The following is a 22,370-nucleotide window of genomic DNA, read 5'->3' as shown; positions in this document are numbered from 1 at the left end:
CCGGGACACGAATGGCAAGCCTTCTCCAACTGGGACTCCAAGGTGGCTGTGATTCGCGGTGGTCATTGCCGATGACATTCTTTAGACTGTCAAATCCTGGGGAGTCTCGAGCCCCGAGTTTGGAGTTGATTTTTTCCCTCAACCCCCCATCCACGTCACAGTCTCAACTGCAGAGGAAAAAAAAGGGGGACCGAGGCAGGAAGGCGAGAAGCCCGGGATCCCGGCACGTAGTTGGGAAACTTGCGGGTCCTAGAAGTCGCCTCCCCGCCTCGCCGACCGCCCCTGCAGCCCCGGAGCGCAGCAGCAAAGTGAGACATTGTGCGTCTGCCAGATCCTCGGGCCGTGGAGCAGGGCTGCCTCGGGAAACACAGAGGGGTCTTCTCTCGCCCTGCATATAATTAGCCTCCACACAAAGGGAGCAGCTGAATGGAGGTTGTCACTCGCTGGAAAAGGGTGGGTAAGACACTTTTTTAATTAAATTCTTTCCAGAAGAAAAAAATTTTCCTCCCTTTGCTGCCGCATCTAACATGGACTGCATTGCCCCGGCTTTGATCTTTCCGTGGCTGTGAACTTTGTATGCCGCCCGGCTTTCTGCATGCTTTAGAGGTGAACGTGTGGCTCTAGGGAGGGGGGCTTCCTTCTACATTTTTCTATATTGATTTGATTTTTTTGTCCCCCCCTTCCCCCTCCCCCTCCCTCTCCTCTCCCTCGGAATAAAATATGATATAGATTTCTGACCCAGCGCTTCCAATGGACATTCTCCAGTCTCTCTGGAAAGATTCTCGCTAATGGATTTCCTGCTACTCGGCCTCTGTCTACACTGGCTGCTGAGGAGGCCCTCGGGGGTGGTCTTGTGTCTGCTGGGGGCCTGCTTTCAGATGCTGCCCGCCGCCCCCAGCGGATGCCCGGGGCAGTGTCGGTGCGAGGGGCGGCTGCTGTACTGCGAGGCGCTCAACCTGACCGAGGCGCCCCACAACCTGTCCGGCCTGCTGGGCTTGTCTTTGCGCTACAACAGCCTCTCGGAGCTGCGCGCCGGCCAGTTCACAGGGTTAATGCAGCTCACGTGGCTGTATTTGGATCACAATCACATCTGCTCGGTGCAAGGGGACGCCTTTCAGAAACTGCGCCGAGTTAAGGAACTCACGCTGAGTTCCAACCAGATCACCGAACTGGCCAACACCACCTTTCGACCCATGCCCAACCTGCGCAGCGTGGACCTGTCCTATAACAAGCTGCAGGCTCTTGCTCCGGATCTCTTCCATGGGCTGCGGAAGCTCACCACCCTGCACATGCGGGCCAATGCCATCCAATTCGTGCCGGTGCGTATCTTTCAGGACTGCCGCAGCCTCAAGTTTCTCGACATTGGATACAATCAGCTCAAGAGTCTGGCGCGCAACTCTTTCGCCGGTTTGTTCAAGCTCACCGAGCTCCACCTGGAGCATAACGACTTGATCAAGGTGAACTTCGCCCATTTCCCGCGCCTCATCTCCCTGCACTCGCTCTGCCTGAGGCGGAATAAGGTTGCCATTGTGGTCAGCTCTCTCGACTGGGTTTGGAATTTGGAGAAAATGGACCTGTCTGGGAACGAGATCGAATACATGGAGCCTCATGTGTTCGAGACCGTGCCGTACCTGCAGTCCCTGCAGCTGGACTCCAACCGCCTCACCTACATTGAGCCCCGCATCCTCAACTCCTGGAAGTCCCTTACGAGCATCACTCTGGCGGGGAACCTGTGGGACTGCGGGCGCAACGTGTGTGCCCTAGCTTCCTGGCTCAGCAACTTCCAGGGACGTTACGATGCTAACTTGCAGTGCGCCAGCCCGGAGTACGCGCAGGGCGAGGACGTCTTGGATGCAGTTTATGCTTTCCACCTGTGCGAGGATGGGGCTGAGCCCACCAGCGGCCACCTCCTGTCGGCGGCTGTCACTAACCGCAGTGACCTAGCGCCCCCAGAGAGCTCAGCCACGACTCTGGTGGACGGTGGGGAGGGGCCGCACGATAGCACGTTTGAGCCCGCTACTGTGGCTCTCCCCGGCGAGCACGCAGAGAATGCTGTGCAAATCCACAAGGTGGTCACAGGCACGATGGCCCTCATTTTCTCCTTTCTCATCGTTGTCCTCGTACTCTACGTATCCTGGAAGTGTTTTCCAGCCAGCCTCAGGCAGCTCAGACAGTGCTTTGTCACGCAGCGCAGGAAGCAGAAGCAGAAACAGACCATGCATCAGATGGCTGCTATGTCTGCCCAGGAATACTATGTTGATTACAAACCCAACCACATCGAGGGGGCCCTGGTTATCATCAACGAGTACGGCTCCTGTACCTGTCACCAGCAGCCTGCGAGGGAATGCGAGGTGTGATGATCCAAGAGGCTCCCAACCCATGCACTACCAAATATGCCTGGGCAGCCGGGCGGGCCAGCGGGCACCAGGACTGGTCTCCTCTGCGCTCCCATTTGTTGACTGAAACTGTAAGGGAATCTCTCCCAGAGACTTGACATTTTAGCTTTATGTGTCTTAAAAACAAACAAACAAACAAACAAACAAAAATCCCGAAATAAAACACAACAAAAAAACCCCACCCCATAATCTTCAGGACAGTCTGTCTTAAATTTCATATGAGAACTTCTTCCTCCCTTTGAAGATCTGTCCATATTCAGGAATCTGAGAGTGTTAAAAAAGGTACCAATCATTGATTTGTTTTTTTGGTTTTTTTTTTTTTTTTTTTTTTTTTTTTTTTTGTAAACTAAAACGTTTAAAATAAAATAGCATTTACAGTTTCTACAGACTGGTTGAACCTAAATGAACTGCTTGCTACCTGTCTTACTGTAGAAGCAGGGTTGAAGTTTATTGCAATGTAGGTGGGAGTTGGAATGAGGGGTCGTGTCAGGTGGGGGGAAAACACAGAAATTATGGAGCAAAACCATCAGGTTCTATTTGAAACGATCTGAAGGGCAAATGAAGAAAGCTTATCCATGTAGTTGTATCTTCATGAACAAGGTTCAAAAGTCACTAAGACCCTGTACAGTACAGTCTGAGGAGTGGGCTAAGACATCTCACTACTTGCAAGTGAGGGAAGACTGGGCATCAGTTCTTGGACCTTTAAGGCAGAGATCAGAGATCTTGGTAAGATCACTGCAAATTGCTTTTTAAAGGCAATGCTTGACAGTTGGAATGGTCCCCCTCCCCTTTCAAATCAGCTCAAGATTTCCCCATCAAATTCCACTTGATATTTGGTCTTAATTCTCCCATGTCCTTTACTCATTAAAATTAGTAGCAATCTGTGCCCTTTAGCATCCCCTCCCATGTTAATGAGAGAACTTCTCAGCCTCAGAGAGGGTGGGGGGGGGGGTTGGAATATAGCAGTGTTCAATCCTGAGACAGCCTCCTGGATCTAAGGCTGCAGCAAGCCTCAGCTTAGGAGTTACTGTGAGGAGAGAGGAAACCCTGACTCAGGAATCCCCCTTGGGTAATGACTCTGGGTGAGAAAATTCCAGTCCTGACTTGGTACAGCAGCCTTGGGGGTGAGGTGGGAGACAACCCTCTTTATCCATGTGTTTGCATAAGAAAAACTTGGGAAGAATTTGTTAACCCAGAGAGCAGAAATGCTGCCTCCTCTCAGATGGCCCTTTTATGTACTGTGTGCTTTCCCTGTTTTTCTACCTTTATTATTATTTTCGGTTAAAGTTTCCATGACTGATAGCCCTTTCCCAGTCCCTCAAAGGCTTTCAGGGCTCCTTCTTTGACCTTGTATTTTTTTTATTGAACTAAAGAGTGAGGAGGTGTGGGTAGGGGCTGTTGGGTGGGCTCTGGGAAGGGCAAGAGGGGAGGAGTGTATTGATGGAGTTTTTTCTTTATCCACCTAACAATGTAATCAGACATATGACTGAAACACACTGTCATGGGCAGCAGGTGACAGCAACTGGACTAACACCCCCCACAGTACCCTCATGAATACTGAAGCTCTACATTTTTCTTTTTTTAAATCCCTTGCCTTCTTTTCAAGAGATAAGTATGTACACACAGCAGTAATCAAGATGGGGTGTATGTGGGGGGAGTGTTAAACACACACCCCCATCCTTCAAAATGCAAATGAACCTAATAACTAACCTAAAGAGAAAACCCCTGCTTTTAAAATGCACAATAATGTTTAGCAGAATGTTTACTTAAGCTAAGGATTGGTGATAGATTCGTCTTCTACCACTGAATACACCAATTGCCTAAAAAGATGGCTTACAGAAGACTCTTGCAAAAGAAACTTTTTGCAAATATCTTTAACATGTAAACCTTAGGCAAAAGCTTTGCGCGCGCGCACACACACACATCAACTCTCACCTGACCAAAACCCTTCTCCTTGGTTTGCTTTATAATAGCAGGGTTTTATGGAACATACCATGTTCTTGACACTCCTTTGGATTGTGAATACTGTAGAGGAAAGGTGTTTTGTTTGATAACTTTAAGGATGGGATTTGGGGTTGAGTTTAAACATGACTGTGCTGAATTGCCTTTGTAAACAGATTAACATGGAGAGGGTAGGAGTAGGGATGTCCCTGATTACCCTGATGCTGGGAGTTGAGCCTTAGTAAATGCACTTCCTCTGACCGAAGCATGGCGTTTGTTTTCGTTTTCTTTCTTTCTTTCTCTTTTGTCCTTTCTTTTCTTCTGTCCTTCTTCTTTTTTTAAGTTACAGGCCTGTGGTTACTGAAGTAGGGCTCCTCTTAACTTCACCTCTTCACAGGGAGGCCACAAGGATCTAGTGCCACATGCTTTTCTATCTTAGGGCACTACAGTGGCAGTGTGCTTATGTGAAGTTTGCTTCAAGAAGCAAGCGTTTGGGGCAGACATTACAACTGCAGTGTCCCTCTGTCCTCCAAATATTTCCATTGGAATCTATAGTTTAGTTGTATCCTAAAATGTCCCCCATCTCCTTTTCCAACATGGCTATGAAAGAAGGGATAATAACTATGTTAATTCTGTGCTGATCTACTATTCCCATGAGAGAACATCCTGTATTTAGGATATCTGAAGACATTGTAAATCAAGTGAAAAATCTTCAAAACTACAAATCAGACATTAGTAATTTTCAGAGCAAATAGTGTGTGAGCAGCTTGGCTCTACTGTTTGTATTTATAGGCGAACAAGTGTGTTCCTCACACACAGGGATGTCACTCACGTCGAATACCTGGTTCACTGCCTCTGGCTTTCAAGAAGGGCAAAGGAAGAGAGAAGCTAACTGTAAGGGAAAGCAGTAGTTTTAACTAAGGTTTTGTGATCCTTGCAATCTTTTATTCTTCAAATTAATTAATCTCTAAGCTTCAGGCATCTTGCTGTGACCCCTCTAAGCAATCTGCTACACAGTTAAAAGAGAATTTAATGTTTAAAGGTATAGTACATTTTTCTCCTTCATATTTGTTTTTTCTACAAAGGATGCTAATCTCATCTTGTGCTCTCTCTATAGAGTTCAAGGCTTTATCCTAGGCATCATGATAGATTAACCCTGCCTCTCAGTACATTCCAAGTCCTGATCATGGTTCAGCAATGGTATTGAGGCTTTTTAAAAATATATTTATATAGGAAAAAAAGGGTGTTTTCAAATGACAAATGGTACTTTCCCATACTGGTCTCAACCCCAATAGATCTTGAGGTTGTGTCAGAAAAGTGGGTTCAGGGGAACTTCATCTTAGACCTATACACAGAGGACATGTGGCTCCTGACTCTTAGACATCAGTCGGCCTAGTGGAACTACATGGTCCACAAAAGACCACATATTCCATACACTGTAAAGTTTCTGTCACAAAGAAAACATGATTCATGTAAAAGGTTGAACAGATATGCATGCTTAAAATATCCTCTCAGGCTTCATAGAGCATAAGAGCACTTTCCTTTTGCTCTTTGCTTTCAGAGAGGCAGACATTTGGTGTGGTTTAGCAACATCCACACATTTATGAGAATGTGTAAGTAATTAGAGGGGCAAACACCACTTGTTATTCCTCCCCAGTTTCCCAAGCAACTGCACACAGATCATTGGCTGGCTTTGGGGCCACCTGTGTTTCTGGTTGGAATTAATCAACTTGTCAGCAAGTTCGGTACCATTCTCTCTGGCATGGCCAAGTGACACTGGGCATCTCTGGATCATAGAATCTGGTGAAATAAAACTCATCAGATGCTTCCTCTTTGAGAAAACAATGGCAGAACTGGGATATTTTGTATATGAATATCAGGGTGCTCTCTTGTAGTGAAGACAAGAACACATTGGATTGGTGTTTATGTTGAGTTGATCTGGCTAGTAATGGATTGTCATATTCTATGAATTCAGTCAGAATATGACTCCTAAACATATGCTACAACCATCTCTTAAACAAGATTGAGGGATATACACACATACCTATCTATATGTATGTATGAACACATTTCCTTTATAGAAACACACAAGTACACATATAGTCATTTATAGAAGACACCATCAGCCTAAACACATACACAGAGGACTATATTACACAATTTCTATGCACCATTAATTACTGTCTATATTTAATGATCAAGGTGTGATTTGAAGGAAAACGTGATAAAATAAGCCATGAACAAAGTGCCAAGGACTGATATGGTTAATGTAGTTTCAAATACTGAACCTGAGCTGGTTGAGGATTTGCAGCCAGGAGAGCCTCTAGGTTCCTCATGCCACACAAAGTGCACTCCTGCTGTCTAGTGGTTAGAGCTAGAGACAGCATTGCAATCTTTTAAAAGCATCTTTCATTTCAGAATTAGGGAATACTCTTGCTTTCAAATTATTTTAAATGCTTTTGCCTGGATTTTTTTTTTCTCTGAAATCCCATTGATAAAACTCTAGCTTCTGACTGGGAATTACAGCCATCTATTTGATTCCTAAATACTTTAGGTAATTTTTGGTGTGTGTGTTTGTGTGTGTGTATGTGTGTGTGTGTGTGTGTGTGTGTGTGTGTGTGTGTGTGTGTGTGTGTGTGAATGTTCTGGCAGATAAATCCTTAATGATTAAAACAGAGAAGCAAAGAGATGAAAAGAAAAAGATTTGCTGAGTGTTTTTTTGGCATAGGTACTTCCTCTTCCAGACTTTTAATATGCAATGTGCAGGCAACCATATCTGTTTAAGAGGAACCTGAGGCTTACAGAGATTAAGAATCTTGTACAAAGTACAAAAGGTCTGAGATGCTGAGAAGGGCTGGTGTCTACTCTGCTGTCTTTTTAAAGTACACAGATTATTTTTCCTTGGACAGTTGTTTCCTGTACTCTTATACACATCAAAGAGCTAGACTGTACAAAGAGTCTATTTGCCAATATACCCTGGTTGAACGCTAAGTACATTCTTATTGAATGTCATTGGTGAGGTGATCAAATATAGAGACTTTGGCTATGACCTTTGATGTCTATCCATCAGTAAATGAGGCCTGTGAAACCCTGTCACCAAAAGAGACATCTGGATGGAGTCCAAAGAACAGCAGTTACCCAGGAAAGTCTCTTACCAGAAGGTGAAACTTAGGGAAGATAAGGCCTAGGCTTCCATCTGTTATCAATAGGGATGCCTTCACAGGTTTTACTTGGTCCATCACATGATTATATGTTTATGCTATCTATCAGTTCTCAAGAGAGATAAATGTGCATGTGACACACACACAAACCCCCCCCCCCACACACACATACACACACACACAGACACACACACATACACACACACACACACACACACACACACACACACACTTACTCACAAAGGAATTTACTTAGTGATGCCTATTTATAGTTTTTTGGCTGGTGTGCTACTGGCATCTGCAGGATAGAAGGAACAGATACAGCTAAGCATCTTACAATGAATGTGGTACCCTTAACAAGAAAGAACTATTTCATCAGACATGTCAAGAGTGCTGGAAGGGAGACACTTGGCTTCAAGGTAGGAAGGAATGCTGGGACCGTGCCTGTACAAAAGGTGCTCGCTCAGAATGGTCTTTCCAAGCTTTTCTTTCATCCCCATTCTTTTCCCCTTTAAGATTCCTTTCTCTCTGTCTTTTTTTAACCATGGAGTTGCAAGTCTAAATTAAAAACCCTCAGGTTGTTTGTTAATCAGCAAAAGACATGTAGTTAGCACATCTTTCCCAAAGAACATATGGCAAACCTTAAATTAACCAAGACAAAACTAGTCAGAACCCTCAACTGACCCACTTTTTCCTTTAGCAAGACCTCATTTGGGAAACAAGGGGGTGTGGGGATCAAGTTAGTGGTGTCAGACTTGATTAATACAAAGGAAACCGAGAAAGTCTCATATTCCTTCCAGTCTGGTCCTGGGGTCTGACACATCCAGTTTCTACTTTCTCCAACCCCACCCAAGATTGCAAAGTCTTTGAGGTAAGCCGGAGCATCAATTCATAAACAACCAAAACCAAAACCACTGTGTTTACTCAGGTGAGTGGGATAGGCATAGGAGTGGAAGGTGTTTGTTATCTCAGAGTTTAGAAACAGGTTGTCGGGATCTGCAGACATTGCTCACAAATGTGTTTGGAGCTAGGGAGACAGGCACAAGGCTGATACATTCGTAGGGATGACATTGTGAGGGAACCAGAGTATTCAATTAAATACTTAGGTCAGACTGGTTCAGGCTAACCAGAACTCATTGGCAGGGCAGGTCCAATAGGGGGGTGAACAACCTTAAAAAGAAACCTAAAAATCTCAAAACCAAAAAAAAAAAAAAAAACAACCCCAGAGTCTAGAAGACAGGCATTGTAGTCTTTAAACCTGGTGCTATTGTTTTTCATTTTCTAGGGAAGACTTTGGCTGAGCATACCTCAGTGGGTCTCACTCACTCTGTATTTTGGAAGGATTTATCTAGTATTCCCTGAGGACGATTTCCATCCTGTACTTCAATTTCCCCATTTCTCCCATCAATAAAACATGAAACAAAAGTAGTTTTCAAGTTAGTGTCATTTAACCAGAAAATTAAAACCTCCTTGCGTTCCTGTTCCCCAGACATTCTGATTCCTCAGGCTTGCCCGCATATCAGCGAGAAAGGATAGAGGAGCAACTCACTGAGAGATACAGGCTTCAGAGAGGTAGATGGAAATCTGGAGAAACATGGAAAAGGTCAGGTGTGTGTGGTGTGTATGAATATAGATTTATAAAATATGCAGAAAGACTAAGCAGGAAGAGGATATCCAACTACCTGTGTGTTGAGTATACCCAATTAAAATAACAGAAAGCTAAGGAATACCACTAGGATGAGAAGTAAGAAGGAAAACGTTTATTCAGGATTTCCAAAATAATTCAATAAAGTGATGAGCCTTGGAGTTAACCTTCTATTAAAATAATAATAGGGAATGGAGCAGAAGGGAAAGAGGAGAAAGAGTGATAAAAGGAACGAGGAGAAGGGCTTCAAGATTTGTGCTTTACACATTAAAGTCATCACCACTGACATCTGAACTATTCCATTGTCTCTTCTGATCTACCTAGTTGGCTTTTCTCGCTTCCTCTCAATGGGATGCTGGAAAGCCATCTTCTTTCAGATAGGGTAGTACTTCTTAACCTGTGTGTTTGGGAACACTAGGGACCTTTGATGAGTACTGATGATTGGGTATTATCACAAAGTACTTTTACTTCACAGATCTGAGGGACAGAGAGGTTTTATGAATATTCCCAGGTGACTGGTTGTCAGTCCAGGTTAAAAATCACAGACTTAGAAGGTCTTATAATCATATCTTGCTGGTTCACCAACATGAAAGGTATGTAACTTGGACAACATCTTTTGCAGAAGATCTGATGAGCCATTAGGTAGTCTGGGGAGGTCCTAGTTAAATATGGGCTTTGTTGCTGACTACTTACTCCCATTGGCTTCACCTGGAAGCACTGGTGAATTCATAAGTACAGGTGTTATTTCTGACTCCTTGTTAATCTATCAAGCATTGCTTGTGATTATTCCTTTATTGTCTTTAGGTCTCTCAAGTTCTCTTAATAGTTTTACAAGGCAGGTATAGACTTGCCCTGTTTTGAGGACATGGAGACTCATATCTGAAGGCATCATATACCTGCCACAAGGTCACTGATGATTTCAGACTCTCGCCTAGCACTTCTGCTTCTCAGGGGTGTGTCCTTTCCTCTTGCAACTTCCATTTCCCACTCATACTGTGCCATTAGGAGGCAAAAGACCGCATCCTTGCCTCTTCTGGGAGTCCTAGGAGACATGCAGTATCCCTGCTTAATGTCTGTCTTTCTTCTCCAGCTAGACTCTGGCACACCGTTTCATCTCTGCCTTCTTGTGTACCCTACATCTTCCCTGAGTCCAACTTGCTTTTTCTTTTGCCACTCATGCCTCTTGGTTGCTAGGAAAACCACCCAAAGAGATGTCAGCACTTTCCTAACACCCCAGAACACCAAAATATCCCTTTGTAGCCAACCCACAGCCACCAACAGCTTTGCCATTGGCTCTTCCAAGAATGTGAAGGCGAAATCCTAATAAGATTTTGATTGATGTGGGATGATAATTTTACTTAGAGACTCTGGCAGCTTGAATAAGAATCTTGGCAGTGGGATGAGGAGAGACAGAGGTAGCTTAGAGAAATTAGTCTCATATTCAAAATCCATGCAGCCAAAAAGGTAGGGTGGCACATATTTGGCCAGGTGACTATGCCTTGATCAATTCATTTAGGAACCCAGGCAAATGCCTACCCAGGTCATCATCTCCAGCATTTGGTTAAGAGCTGAAATCAGAGCTCACATGAAGATGCATTTTTCCTTCTTAAGCCAGAACCATCTTTGAAAACCATGTATTCTTTAAACATTTCCCATCAGCATGTCTATCTTCAATTAAAAATTCTACATATGAAACTGTGCGTGGCAGGATTTCCAGCTCAGAGATACTGTGGGCGGCCTCGAACAAAAGGGAGAAGGCTCGGCAGCATTTGCAACCTGGATTAGTCTGTCACAGAAAGGTCTAGAAAAGCCAAGTTACACACAATTAATGGAACAATACCACAATCTGTCTTCAGCTGGCCCAGGCGTTCCTGTCATTTGTCCCTCAGCTGCAGTACCACGTGGCCTGCAGTCTTGTGCCTCTGTTCCATCATGCTGGCATTTTCTGAGAAATCTCCATGCCCAGCTACTGAGATTTCGTTTTTGCCTTTGCATTGTTTGTTTGCATGTTTGTTTACTCTAACAGGAATGGTCCCTTCATGGAACTCACTCTTCTTTGCTAACTGCCCAGGTAATTTTTATTTTGGCATCTCATATTGATTGCCCTCCCCATTTTTATCCTCTTTCAAAAATCGTATATATATATATATATATAAATAATCTCAAACATCACTGGGGGATGTGTGGCATTGTAGCTAGAATGTTGCTGATGGAGAAAACAGCGCTCAGACATTTACCCTTCTAGCTCTGTTGCTCAGCTCATTCAATCAGGTAGCAGTAGTTTCTTTTCCAGGGATTAGACACATATTTGTTGGAGGGGAAAAAAAAACATTTAACATGGAAATGACTTTACCTTGTGAAGGTGAGGCAGGAAGCCAGAGGAACCTAGAGGCATAGCTCTGCCAGACTTACCAAGAAAGTGAGCTAAAGATGCCTCCATATTTCTCTGATTCCTTTATAAAAGACGGTCTCTCCCTTGGAATGATACATGTACATTACATGTACATGTACATATGCATGTTACTGGTTGTTAGGCAAACTGTTCAGCTTTGCTTATTTTCTCACCTAAATTCTCCCATCAAACTGCATCTAATTTTTTGTTCAGAGTATTTTTTCAACATGCTCAGCCTGAAAATGAAGTAAAGACTGGTGAAGACTGGCCAGAGGGTAAAGGAACCTGCTTCCAAGCCTTAGGGCATGAGTTCAAGCCCTAAGGTAGAAAGAAACAATTGACTCGATCAAGTCCAGTGACTCCCAATTGTCTTGCCTTACCTCTGTGCTCAGGCGGGACTGACAGGCATAATCCACTACAGAGCTTCTCAACATGTCAGCAGCATTCACATGATTGCATATGATTATGCACACACACACACACACACATGCGTGTTTAACACCATTCTTCCCATGTTTACATGAACTGAAGCCTAGGGACCACTCCCAGAAGCACTGTTTATGAAGGTTTTCGGTGAGAAAACAAACTTTATCTCCACTTTCAGCTGTCTGCTGTCCACTGCTAGTTCCTAAACGGGACAGCTGGTCAGTAACTCGAGGTCACCATCCACCTCCTACACTTTTACTTCATAACAGGGCCATTCAGTTATACTAGCCCCCAGGATACTGGGGTGAAATACCCACCTTTAGACAAAGACCGTGTATTTAAGCTTTGTGTGCAAGCAGCCCCAATTTGATGGTAACAAGCAAATGAACCAAAGGATGGACATGACAGCTGAGAAGAAGCCTTTCTTCTGAGAAGGAGGTTGAATGTTATGAGACAGGCTCCCTGGACATCTTCATGAGTTCTTCGCTAGACCTTGGATTAGATGGCTCTTCTTGTGATGTCCTTTCTGTGTTGATGATGGTTTCTGGCATGATTTCTAGCTCTCTGATGTGGTAGTCAAGTGTGGAGTGGAAAAGTATAAGGGAAGAAGGAACAGTGTCCAGCCCATTCTCCTGTGCCATGACTTACTACTGGCTGACCATGAGGCGAATGCATCAGAGCTCCATAGGGCTCCCAGTACCTCAAGAAATGTAGGCACTCTCACAGAGAATTTCTCTGGCTGTAGGAAACATTCTATGTTCTATCCACATGATGAAGGCTGAAGCTGTCCTAAGCCATGCCTAATATTGTGACTTTTTCAGAGGAAGAGCCTACTAAGAGAATTTTTCTACCGTAGGCATACACATTAATATCAGCAACACAGAAAAATCTGTATCATCAGAGAAGACTCGAACCATTTGGGAATTCAGGACAGCTTTGACTTTCAGTGACTTGAGTCTTTGTTCACTTTTGTTGTTGTTGCTGCCTGCTTTCTGCCTCCCTCCTTTCTTCCCTCCTGCTTTTCAGCACCAGTCTCTTCCCTTTCCTTCATATTTTCCTCTTCTTAAATCAGTTCATAGTCATGAGTCCCACAATGCTTTACCAACTAGTAAAAAATTGCATTGATGGAGCAAACACTCTGTGTGTCGTATTTTTTTTTAAAGTGGGTTAACAAAAAAGTCTTCCTCAATTTTATGTATGAAGTGCAGATATGCATATAGCACATCAACAGATATACAATATATATGTGATATTAAAATTTCAGGGCAACAGAGGACGGAGGGAAAATGTCATCAGTCTCTCTCAGTGGGAGATGGGGAGGTCTGAGCTCACTGAGCACACTGCCTACAGTGATTGACAGGGTGAAGAGATTGCAGCAAAAGGATAAGCATCAGGGTAGGTCACCAATCAAGGTCTTGAGAAGGACAAAGGGGTCTATGTGTTCTGATGACAAAAAGTGAGACTGAGAAATTACGTGAACGGTTGCTATATCCACTAGGACACGTGACCTTATGAGACTCTCATCGTCTCAACATATCCCACAGTCTTCTGTTCGGAGGCTTCATGATGGATTGCAAAAGACGTTGAAGATGGAATTGATAAACACCCTTAGTCCTGCCTTGGCTTACTGGCTTAATGGGTTTTTGGATCTCAACCTTTCTGTCCTTGAAATTCAGAAAATAATCCCCTTTCCATCTGTTTCACAATAATATGGTTACAGTCAAGAGAGAGAATGTTGGGGAAAGAGCCCTGGAGAGTTGAACGACTGGACACAATGTTTTAAGGAAGTGCGAAGCCTTAGGGTAGTAGTGACAGGTATGCTGTGGTTCCATATACCCATGTGACTTGTGTGGGCCATCAGCATGCCTTATATTCCTTCTCTCAGCCAGTGCTCCACATTACTATGATGAGAGTAAACACACCAGGGAGGCCACTGGACAGAAAGGAGAAGGCTCAGCTCACCCAATCTACTGAGTTGGAGTTTGACCCAAATGGCTTGCTTTAGGTTATTAACATTATTATTATTATTATTATTATTATTATTATTATTATTAGTAGTAGTAGTAGTAGTAGTAGTAGTAGTACATGTAACAGATATTCTCTGTGTCACTCTGGCTGTCCTGGAACTGACGCTGTTCAGGCCAGCCTCAAACTCAGAAATCCACCCACATTTGCCTTCAAAGTGCTAGGATAAAAAGAGGTTGATCACTACTACCTAACTGTTGCTTCAGAATTTTAAGATAATTATTAGATAGTATAGGCACCAGCTCTGTTAAAAGACTGGCCTGCAACAGAGGCTCAGTCAACACGAATCTTCCCTGTGTCCCTTTGGCAGTGTAGCTGCCTGCCATGTACATAAAAATTGAATGAGGGTAAGCGCAACTGGAACAAGAGGCAGTTGGTGTCCTGATGTGAACTGAGAAGAGACTTGGAGAGTTACAGAGAACACTGGATCACTACACTAAAGAGTGGAGAGCAGGATAGGAAGAAGTTCTGTAGAGTAATTAGCAGAAAAATGGATGGAGAGAGAACTCTCTGTCACTACAGTCAAGCATAATAGCTGATACCCTTGCCTAGACTATAGTGCATGCTGTATTATTATTATTATTATTATTATTATTATTATTATCATCATCATCATCATCATCATCGTCATCATGGTCATGATCATCATCATCATCATCATCATTTTCTAATAGAATGGTTCTCCTCTGTTTTCTTCACAGATTCCATATCCACCCATCCTCGGCTGCACACCTCTCCTCAGCAGCATATGTCTGTTTCATCTCCTGTGAGCTTAAAGACTTCTGAAGGGAGCTGGGAGCAGACATCTCATTTGGCTCAATGGTTATCACATCTTGCCCTCAAAAGTGCATGTGTTGCTTTTGTGAACCTTCAAGTGCTGACAACTATGGTGGTACTGTATCTGCCGCCTGTGTGACTGTATTTCTGGACGGCACATCCAAGCAGTTCTGATCTCCAGCAAAAGCCAAAGCAAGCTGCCCACATGTTTCTGCAGAACTGCTAACCCACAGTAACTGCAATGAAAAGACATAAGAGAGACGGAAGAAGGATGTGCTTCTGTTTTGATTTGATTTTTGATTTTTATTGTTTCTGAATCGATTTTTTTTTCAAATAAGCTCTTTGAAGAAAGAAAAAAGAAGAAGAAAAGAAAAAGAAAAAAAGAAAATGTATCGTTCTTCAAGCTGGTGCCCTGCCAAGCTTTCTCCCCTCCCTTCCTTGTCCAAGCACTCCACCGTCTGTGCAGACTGTATAACAGCAAGCTCTGGAAACAGGCTGAGGAATCTGGGCTAGTTCAGAGGCCATGCTATCTTAGGATATGTGTGGTGGGGCTTTGGAGACTTTGGTTTTCACCTTAATCTTTTGTGGACTGCCAGATCTTGGAAGCACATCTGTTAGCTCCAGTTTCTGTTTGTAAGATGAAACTAAAGGTACCATCCCCAGAGAAATCCCAGTGCCTGCTCTGTGCTCCCACTCACAGCTTGCCTCACAAAACACAACTGTGGTAGATCTTAAAGAATGGTAATAAAAGTGAGATGAAATGCCAAGGGATCACCATTTTGTCCCCAACTTCTTTGCCCCTTTGTAAACAGTGGCTTGTCAGAAAATTTGTTACTGTGATCAACATGATTTCCCAGGGTACTTTTTCTAAGTGCAAGATTTGCCATGATCACTATGAGCTTTCAATCCTGTGATGAAGAGGGGGTTGATTGGTGTTTTCTCTCACCTTTGGGTAAATGGTCCTTCTTTGGGACACTCAACAAAGGGAGAAAGTAAGATGTCAGATGTTTTTTCTCCTTTATAACATAAACAGGGACAACAGAGAGGAGATGCTTCTAGTATCTGAATCTGACCTTGAGGTAGTAATTAGCTACTTAACTAAAAAAAAATCACCTAGACCCATGTGTCTGTACCCTCAAATGCTGTGGCATTTAAATAAAGCAGCTTCAGGATGCGCTGAACTCTGACTCACACAGTTTCTTTACATGCTCCACACTAAGGGCAAGTTAACTACACACTTGTGTGCTTTCTCTGTCATGTTTGCATGGTCATTGGCTTTTGGGACCATAATATATGAAAGATGACTTGACTTTGAAACACAAAAGTTCTAGAGATCTGAATACAAGTTGTGTGGAATGGAAGGAACAACTCCAAAATCTGTCACTTTAGAGCAGTTCACTATTTCTGCTTTGGAAGTGGGGTTGAAATGACTGCATTTTGAATATTCTATAAGCACACTAGCATTCACTTAGTGTCATGAACAACCTCACCAAAATTCTTGACACCATCTTTATGGGTTGTTACCAAACCTAACTGACTACAAACTTGTTTCAATTATACACAATAAATGTCTTAAACAATGTTATTTATAACAGAATGCTACTTAGTACATGGACCTATGGACCTCACTAGATGGAATTACATATTTTTTTTGTACTTATGTTGGTTTAAAGTAGGTTTAAAGCCCGTGAACCTATCATGGGTCCCTTAAGGGTTCCTAAAAACCCAAGACCCTGCTATTTCCACCAATCTCACTATGTTTCTACCTTTTATGTAATCTCTTCCATTTTATATTCATTCCAATTTTCATGATGATTCAACATTTACTCAAGTTCTAAGACCACTTTTGAAGGCATTCCCAAGGCTCGTGTTTACTTGTGGTCTCACCAGGAGAAGGTGTTGGAAGAGTTACAGCCCTTAGCACCCACTAGTTTAGAGTGCCCCAGGTCATCTGTCCGTGTTGTCTATACAATAGTATTAACTTACTCGTGTATTATGTATGAGTGTATATGTACAATATGAACATATAGACTGTGTGCGTTTGTTCATGTGAATGTGTCTATGAGCGTGTATGTGCGTGTACACATCAAAGGTCAATACCATTCCGCAGTTGTCTTCCTCTGTTGCTTTCTCTCTTCGTTTTGAGACAAGAACTTTTACTCAACCTGATTCAGATACGCTGGCTGGCCAGAAAACCCTTGTGATCCTACTGTCTTTATTTCCCTAGTTCTGAGATTCCAGAAATGCAACATTACGCTGCCAGTTCAGGAAGATCAAACTCATGTACAAAGGCTTTTCAGCCAAGTACTTTACTGACTGAGCCACCCTGCCCCTGTGTGTATGTGTGTGTGTCTGTGCTTAATCAAAATATAGATAATGGTATTTTACCTTCGTGTATATGTCTGTACACTATGTGTACACTTTATATCCACAGAAGCCAGAGGAAGGCATTGGATCCTTTGCGCTGGGGAGTTACCGATGATGACTGTGAGCTACAATGTGGATCTTATCAAATTAAGGTCCTCTGGGAGACCTTGAGGTTAACAGTAGCAGTTAAGTACAGCCTGTCCTCTGAACTTCTTAGCCACCTTCCTAGTCCCTCATGTTGATATATTTTATGTCACATTCTATCCTCATGGTTAATAGACAAATCAACTTTATCAATTCAGCCCAGTTGCTCTCTAGGTGCCATAAGTGATACAGATAGAGAACGGACGGCCTAACTTTCAAAGGTTTAGAGAACATCAGGATGGGTATAAGGTTCAAGAAACCAAAGATGGGAAAGAATTCATTATTGCCCCCATGCACTGCTCTGTATACAAAGTTGTCCTAAAGACAGGGAAGGTGGAAGGTTTTCCTAGCTCATGAAATGGATGGGAAGTTGAAGAGGGTTGAGAAAGAAGTGCAGAGGTGGGTATGAGGTGACAAGTAAAATGGAAAGAGAATGTTTCTCAAAAGAATAACCCACAATGTACAATGACAGAAAGGCAGGCAAAAGAATGGGAAGCCCCAGCCAAGTGTACCAGCAAGGTGCACAACAGGGTGTTATGACTTGATATTTTTCATAAGTAGCTACTTAGTCAGCAAGACATTCTAGAAGCTAACTTTGCTCCCTTTTTCTAGTATACCCAATATCTGTAACCCATGCAGGTACAAAGAAAACAATTAGTCACTCTTATACTCTTGCCCTGCATTCAGAATGAAACCAGGAGCCCTGAGGTGTCCCAAGGGAAAGAAGAAGGAATGATGAAAGGTGTTTCTGCACCACCTATAGCAAATTATTTGAAAAAGGTCTTCTGAAATCAAAAGATACTGCTGTGGTGAGATAGAGATTTTGGAAGAGGCAAACAGGATCTACCATAAGATATGAGATCTCCTAAAAATGCTGATCTCTGGCACCCATTAAAAAAATTACATAGTGCCCAGACATTGCTTGCAACATCAAATCTTCTTGACTTTAGGAGATCATGGAGACACAATGAATGGGTATGTGGAAGTTAAGTGGGTTCTGAACCAGTACATGATGACCAGAACCACTGTTTCATTGAGAGGAATGACAATGGTAAAAGACTTACTTTAGATTTGTGTGGTTTTCCTTCCCTGCAATTTATAAATTTCTAGTTTATTGATTTTCCCTTTCTATACATTTTATGTAGACAGAATCATACTATATGCAGCCTTTTATTTGCCTTCTTTCCCTTAGCAATTGTTCAAGGTTTATCTACAGTGCTTTGAAAGATAGCATGCACATTGTGCCATGAACATACCATACTCAGCTTATCCAGTTTTATGTTTGATGGACACTGGCTGTTGTGAATACTGTCCATGGCTCCGAATGTTTGTAAATACATTTTATATATTCATATTATTTCTCTTATTTTTATATCTCGAAGCAGAATGACTGGGATACAGGGTAATTCTATGTTAGCCATTTTTGTAATTATTTATTTATCTTATGTATACAAGTACGTTGTAACTGTCTTCAGACACACCAGAAGAGGGCATCAAATCCCACTACAGATGGTTGTGAGCCACCACGTGGTTACCAGGAATTGAACTCAGGTCCTCTGAAAGAGCAGTCAGTGCTCTTAACTACTTAGCCATCTCTCCAGCCCCTCTGTTAGCCATTTAAAAAAATTAATCTATTTTCCAAATTATTGGGCTAATTTGCATTTCCATCAACAATGTATGAGGTATGAGGGCTCTCAGGCACGTGTGCACATGTCAATGCAGATGCCCATACAATTCAGAAGAGGCCATTTGATTTCCTGGAGCTGGAATTGCATGTCATTATGAGGCAGCTTATGTGGGTTCTAGGAAATACATGAGCCATTTCTAAGAGGATCTCTAATTGCTGAGCCATCTCTCCAGCCCTATCTCCCAAAGTTTTATGTTAATCATATAAACAGGGTAGAAAATTAACCTAATTGTGTTTAGCTGGGACTTTTAGGAAGTGAATAAACTATATCTTACTTTATTTGATTGGAGACCGCATACTTGAGTTCCAATAGATTCATAAGTAGACTGGACAAAGGTACATACTCATGCTCCTGTGCTGTTATAGTAGACAGGAACGGGGTAATGTCGCCCTGCAAGCCAGACTCTTTAGATGTCACCCTCCTCATTCATAAAGAGGTTTCTCACTTTACTAGAGAAAATAAACTGATTTTCTCTATATCCAAAGACACCTGTCTTAGGTATTTCATTGCAGTAATAAAAACAAAAAACTGAGGAATATGTTCTTCCCCTCTGTTTTCCTCCAGTTCTTCATCTCACTTTATGGTCACCACAAGCAGCACACAGAAAGCCACCCTCCCTTTTTGACATGACAGGAGCACATTGTTCACAGCCTCCCTCAGATACAACATATGCACCCGTCACCATTGATATTTTTCCCACTGCAGCAGTCCCACCGAAATAGAGTCCCGTCATTCACTCTGCTACTCACTTCGCGATTGCTGTGAAGGAGCACCTGACAGAAACTGTTAAAGGGGATGACATATTTACCTTGCTCCACAGTAATGAGGCTGGCCTACAGTCGACTGAAACTAAGAGCTCACAGGCCACCTTAGCACTGTCTGTCTCACTCCTCTTCCCAGTGCTGATATTGCGGTCATATGATGCTGTTCCTCTCAGTGTACCTGAGTGCGGACAACAAACTCAAGGTATAATGCTTGCACTGCAGACTTTACCCATGAAGTCACCTCCTCAGGCTTACTTTTTTGGGTAGCATCAAATGCCTAGTCAATCTCACTATTTGTCCTATGATTCTCTATATCCTCAAACACACCAATATAAAAGAACTTATAAAAGAACTTACTAAATAAACTATTTACTAATCTCTATTGATGATTAAAGTCCATGTGCTCTCTCATTCTTAGGCTCTGTCTGCTTGACAGTAAGTTGTACATTTTAATTTTTTTTATTTGGTACATGAGTGTGTGTCCCACATGGAGGTCACAGGTGAATTGGTTCTCGTCTGGCATCTTATGAGATCCAGGACTTGTACTTAGGTTATCAAGTCTGCATGCAAATACCTCGGCCTGATGAACTACCTCAAAGCTTACATATTCTAGAACAAACACTAATTTTTCTTTTGATCCTCAGAAACTGATATGGAGGGTCTAAAAGGTTTGATTCCTACTGACTCAGAAGTTGGCCCTTGGCCCTTTAAATGAGGATGACCTCATTTGAATTATATGAATTATCTGCACAACTCAAACTGTATGAATTTCTGAGAAGCTCCTAAGGCTGTCCTGGAACTTGGCAATACACTGCCTTAAAAATCACAGATCCTGAGTAGGTGTGCGGGGATGTGTCTGAATGGATAATTAATCTTTGTTCTCCTTGGGGATCCCAAATCCCTTTAGATCAGGAGCTAAGAGGTGGCATTTCAGCAAATAGCCAATAGTATTTTATGCCCCTCTTGAGAAGGTGGAATGAAGTGATGTTTCCCTTAAGTATCGCCAAAGGAAACATTTCAAGGCATAAAAGCAGCCTAACAAAGGAAACAAGCAGAGCTCTATGTTCATTACCTTTAAGAAATGTGGGAGAGTCATTTGCCAATCAAAATATGTTCTCTGCTTCACGAAGTGAAAAACAAGGAGAGAATAAGGTTGGTAAAGTTGAAGGCTAGGAACTCCCCATGGAGAGACTAAGTGGCCCTGGACTGAAACTATGTTCTAAGTGGACACCTTCAAACTAAGGGAAGGTTCATGTGTTTGCATTGTATTACCTCTGACTTTAAAGCTCAAGCTGATTTTTGGACCTGCAGTAGCTGCCTGACCACTCTAGGAAATTGGGCAGGCAAGAGAGCAACAGAGAACAGCTAGAAAAGTCTTCCTTTGGAGAAAATGTTTGTGCCTAATCACAATAATGCATTTAACACAGCTGAAGTCTTCTCCTAATACTTAAGATTTATGTGTATCAATGTCTTCTTTGAATGTATGCATTACATCATTGTATTATGAGTATCTGAGTTTAGAAGAAGAATCCCCTAGTACTGGAATTAGAAATGGTTATGAGCCATAAGGTGGGTGTTGAGAATTGGACATAGATCCTCTGCTACAACAAAATACACTTTTCAGATTCTTGTTTGCTTGAATGAGCACACGCTCATTAGGGTCATATATTTATTAACATGCTTAGTTTCTAGTTGATGAACTTGGGAAGCACTTGATATGTCTTTGTTAAAGTAGATTTGTTCTTCTTGAAGGAGGTGCATTGTTGGGGATGGGCTTTGAGTATTTAAAAGCCCACATCAGGCCAATTGTCCTTCTCCACTTGACACACACAGAATCAAGATGTAAAGTTCTCAGCTACTACTCCAGTACCATGCCTATCTGCTTCCCAATATGATAGCTAACTAACCCTTTGTAAGCTAGACCCCAATTAAATGCTTTCTTTTGTAAGAGTTGTTTTAGTCTCAGTTTCTATTCACAGCAGTAGAACACTAAGTCCCCAACTAAAAACTTTTGAGTCACGAGAAGTTTCTGTAATTTACCAAAGTTTGCTATTTGGACCGGTCTTGGTCATAATCATTTGTTATTTGTTTGGTGCTCTATTGTTATAAAGGACATATGGTCACCATATATATTTATATTTGATTAGTTCAGCAGGTGGGTGAAGTGGGGAAAAGGCAATGCCAGTCACCTTGCCTTGTATAAAAATCTATGCTATTGAATCTTCATGCACTGATGCATTCTATATAACTGCTGAGAAACTCGAAATGCAGGGCTCAAAGGTGTACAGAATTTTCTATCAAAGGTTTATATTCTCCAAATTTAAAAAGTTTGCTAATTTTTACATTTGGAAATACATGTGCATAGACATCAGAGGCCATTTTATGGAAAGTACTACTCCCCCTTCCACTACTCAAGGATTGGACTCCAGGAAGTAGGCTTGGCAGCAAATACCTTGGTGCCATTTCTCTAGGCCCCAGTAAGACCATTTGAAAATATGTACAAGTGGAAGTGAAAGACGTGAGAAGCCAGAGTTTCATGGTAGGACTTAGGGTAGAACAATCTCATGGTTTCATTTTTATTTTAATACTTTTAAGTTACAATCTCTTCCTGTCTCTCTCTCCTTCTTTTCCTCCTCCTTCTTTC

At 42.5% G+C, this 22,370-nt stretch overlaps 2 protein-coding genes across 4 annotated transcripts in view; one reads left to right on the top strand and one right to left on the bottom strand.

Annotated features, from left to right (window-relative positions):
* Positions 1-22,370, bottom strand: part of CTNNA2 (catenin alpha 2) — a gene marked incomplete at both ends in the record, with an annotated part of 909,395 nt that overhangs the window by 356,052 nt on the left and 530,973 nt on the right. The gene's annotated exons all lie outside the window — the stretch shown is intronic.
* LRRTM1 (leucine rich repeat transmembrane neuronal 1) lies at positions 427-2,357 on the top strand (the record flags this gene model as incomplete). The annotated part of the gene is made up of 2 exons (XM_080932598.1): positions 427-457; positions 766-2,357. The coding sequence occupies 2 exons, from the start codon at positions 427-429 to the stop codon at positions 2,355-2,357; spliced, it is 1,623 nt and encodes a 540-aa protein (XP_080788724.1).

Source organism: Micromys minutus, assembly GCF_963924665.1.
Source record: "Micromys minutus genome assembly, chromosome: 18".
Taxonomy (NCBI): Eukaryota; Metazoa; Chordata; class Mammalia; order Rodentia; family Muridae; genus Micromys; species Micromys minutus.
The sequence above is the reverse complement of the archived record's forward strand: the minus strand, read 5'-3'. Positions and strand labels throughout refer to the sequence as shown.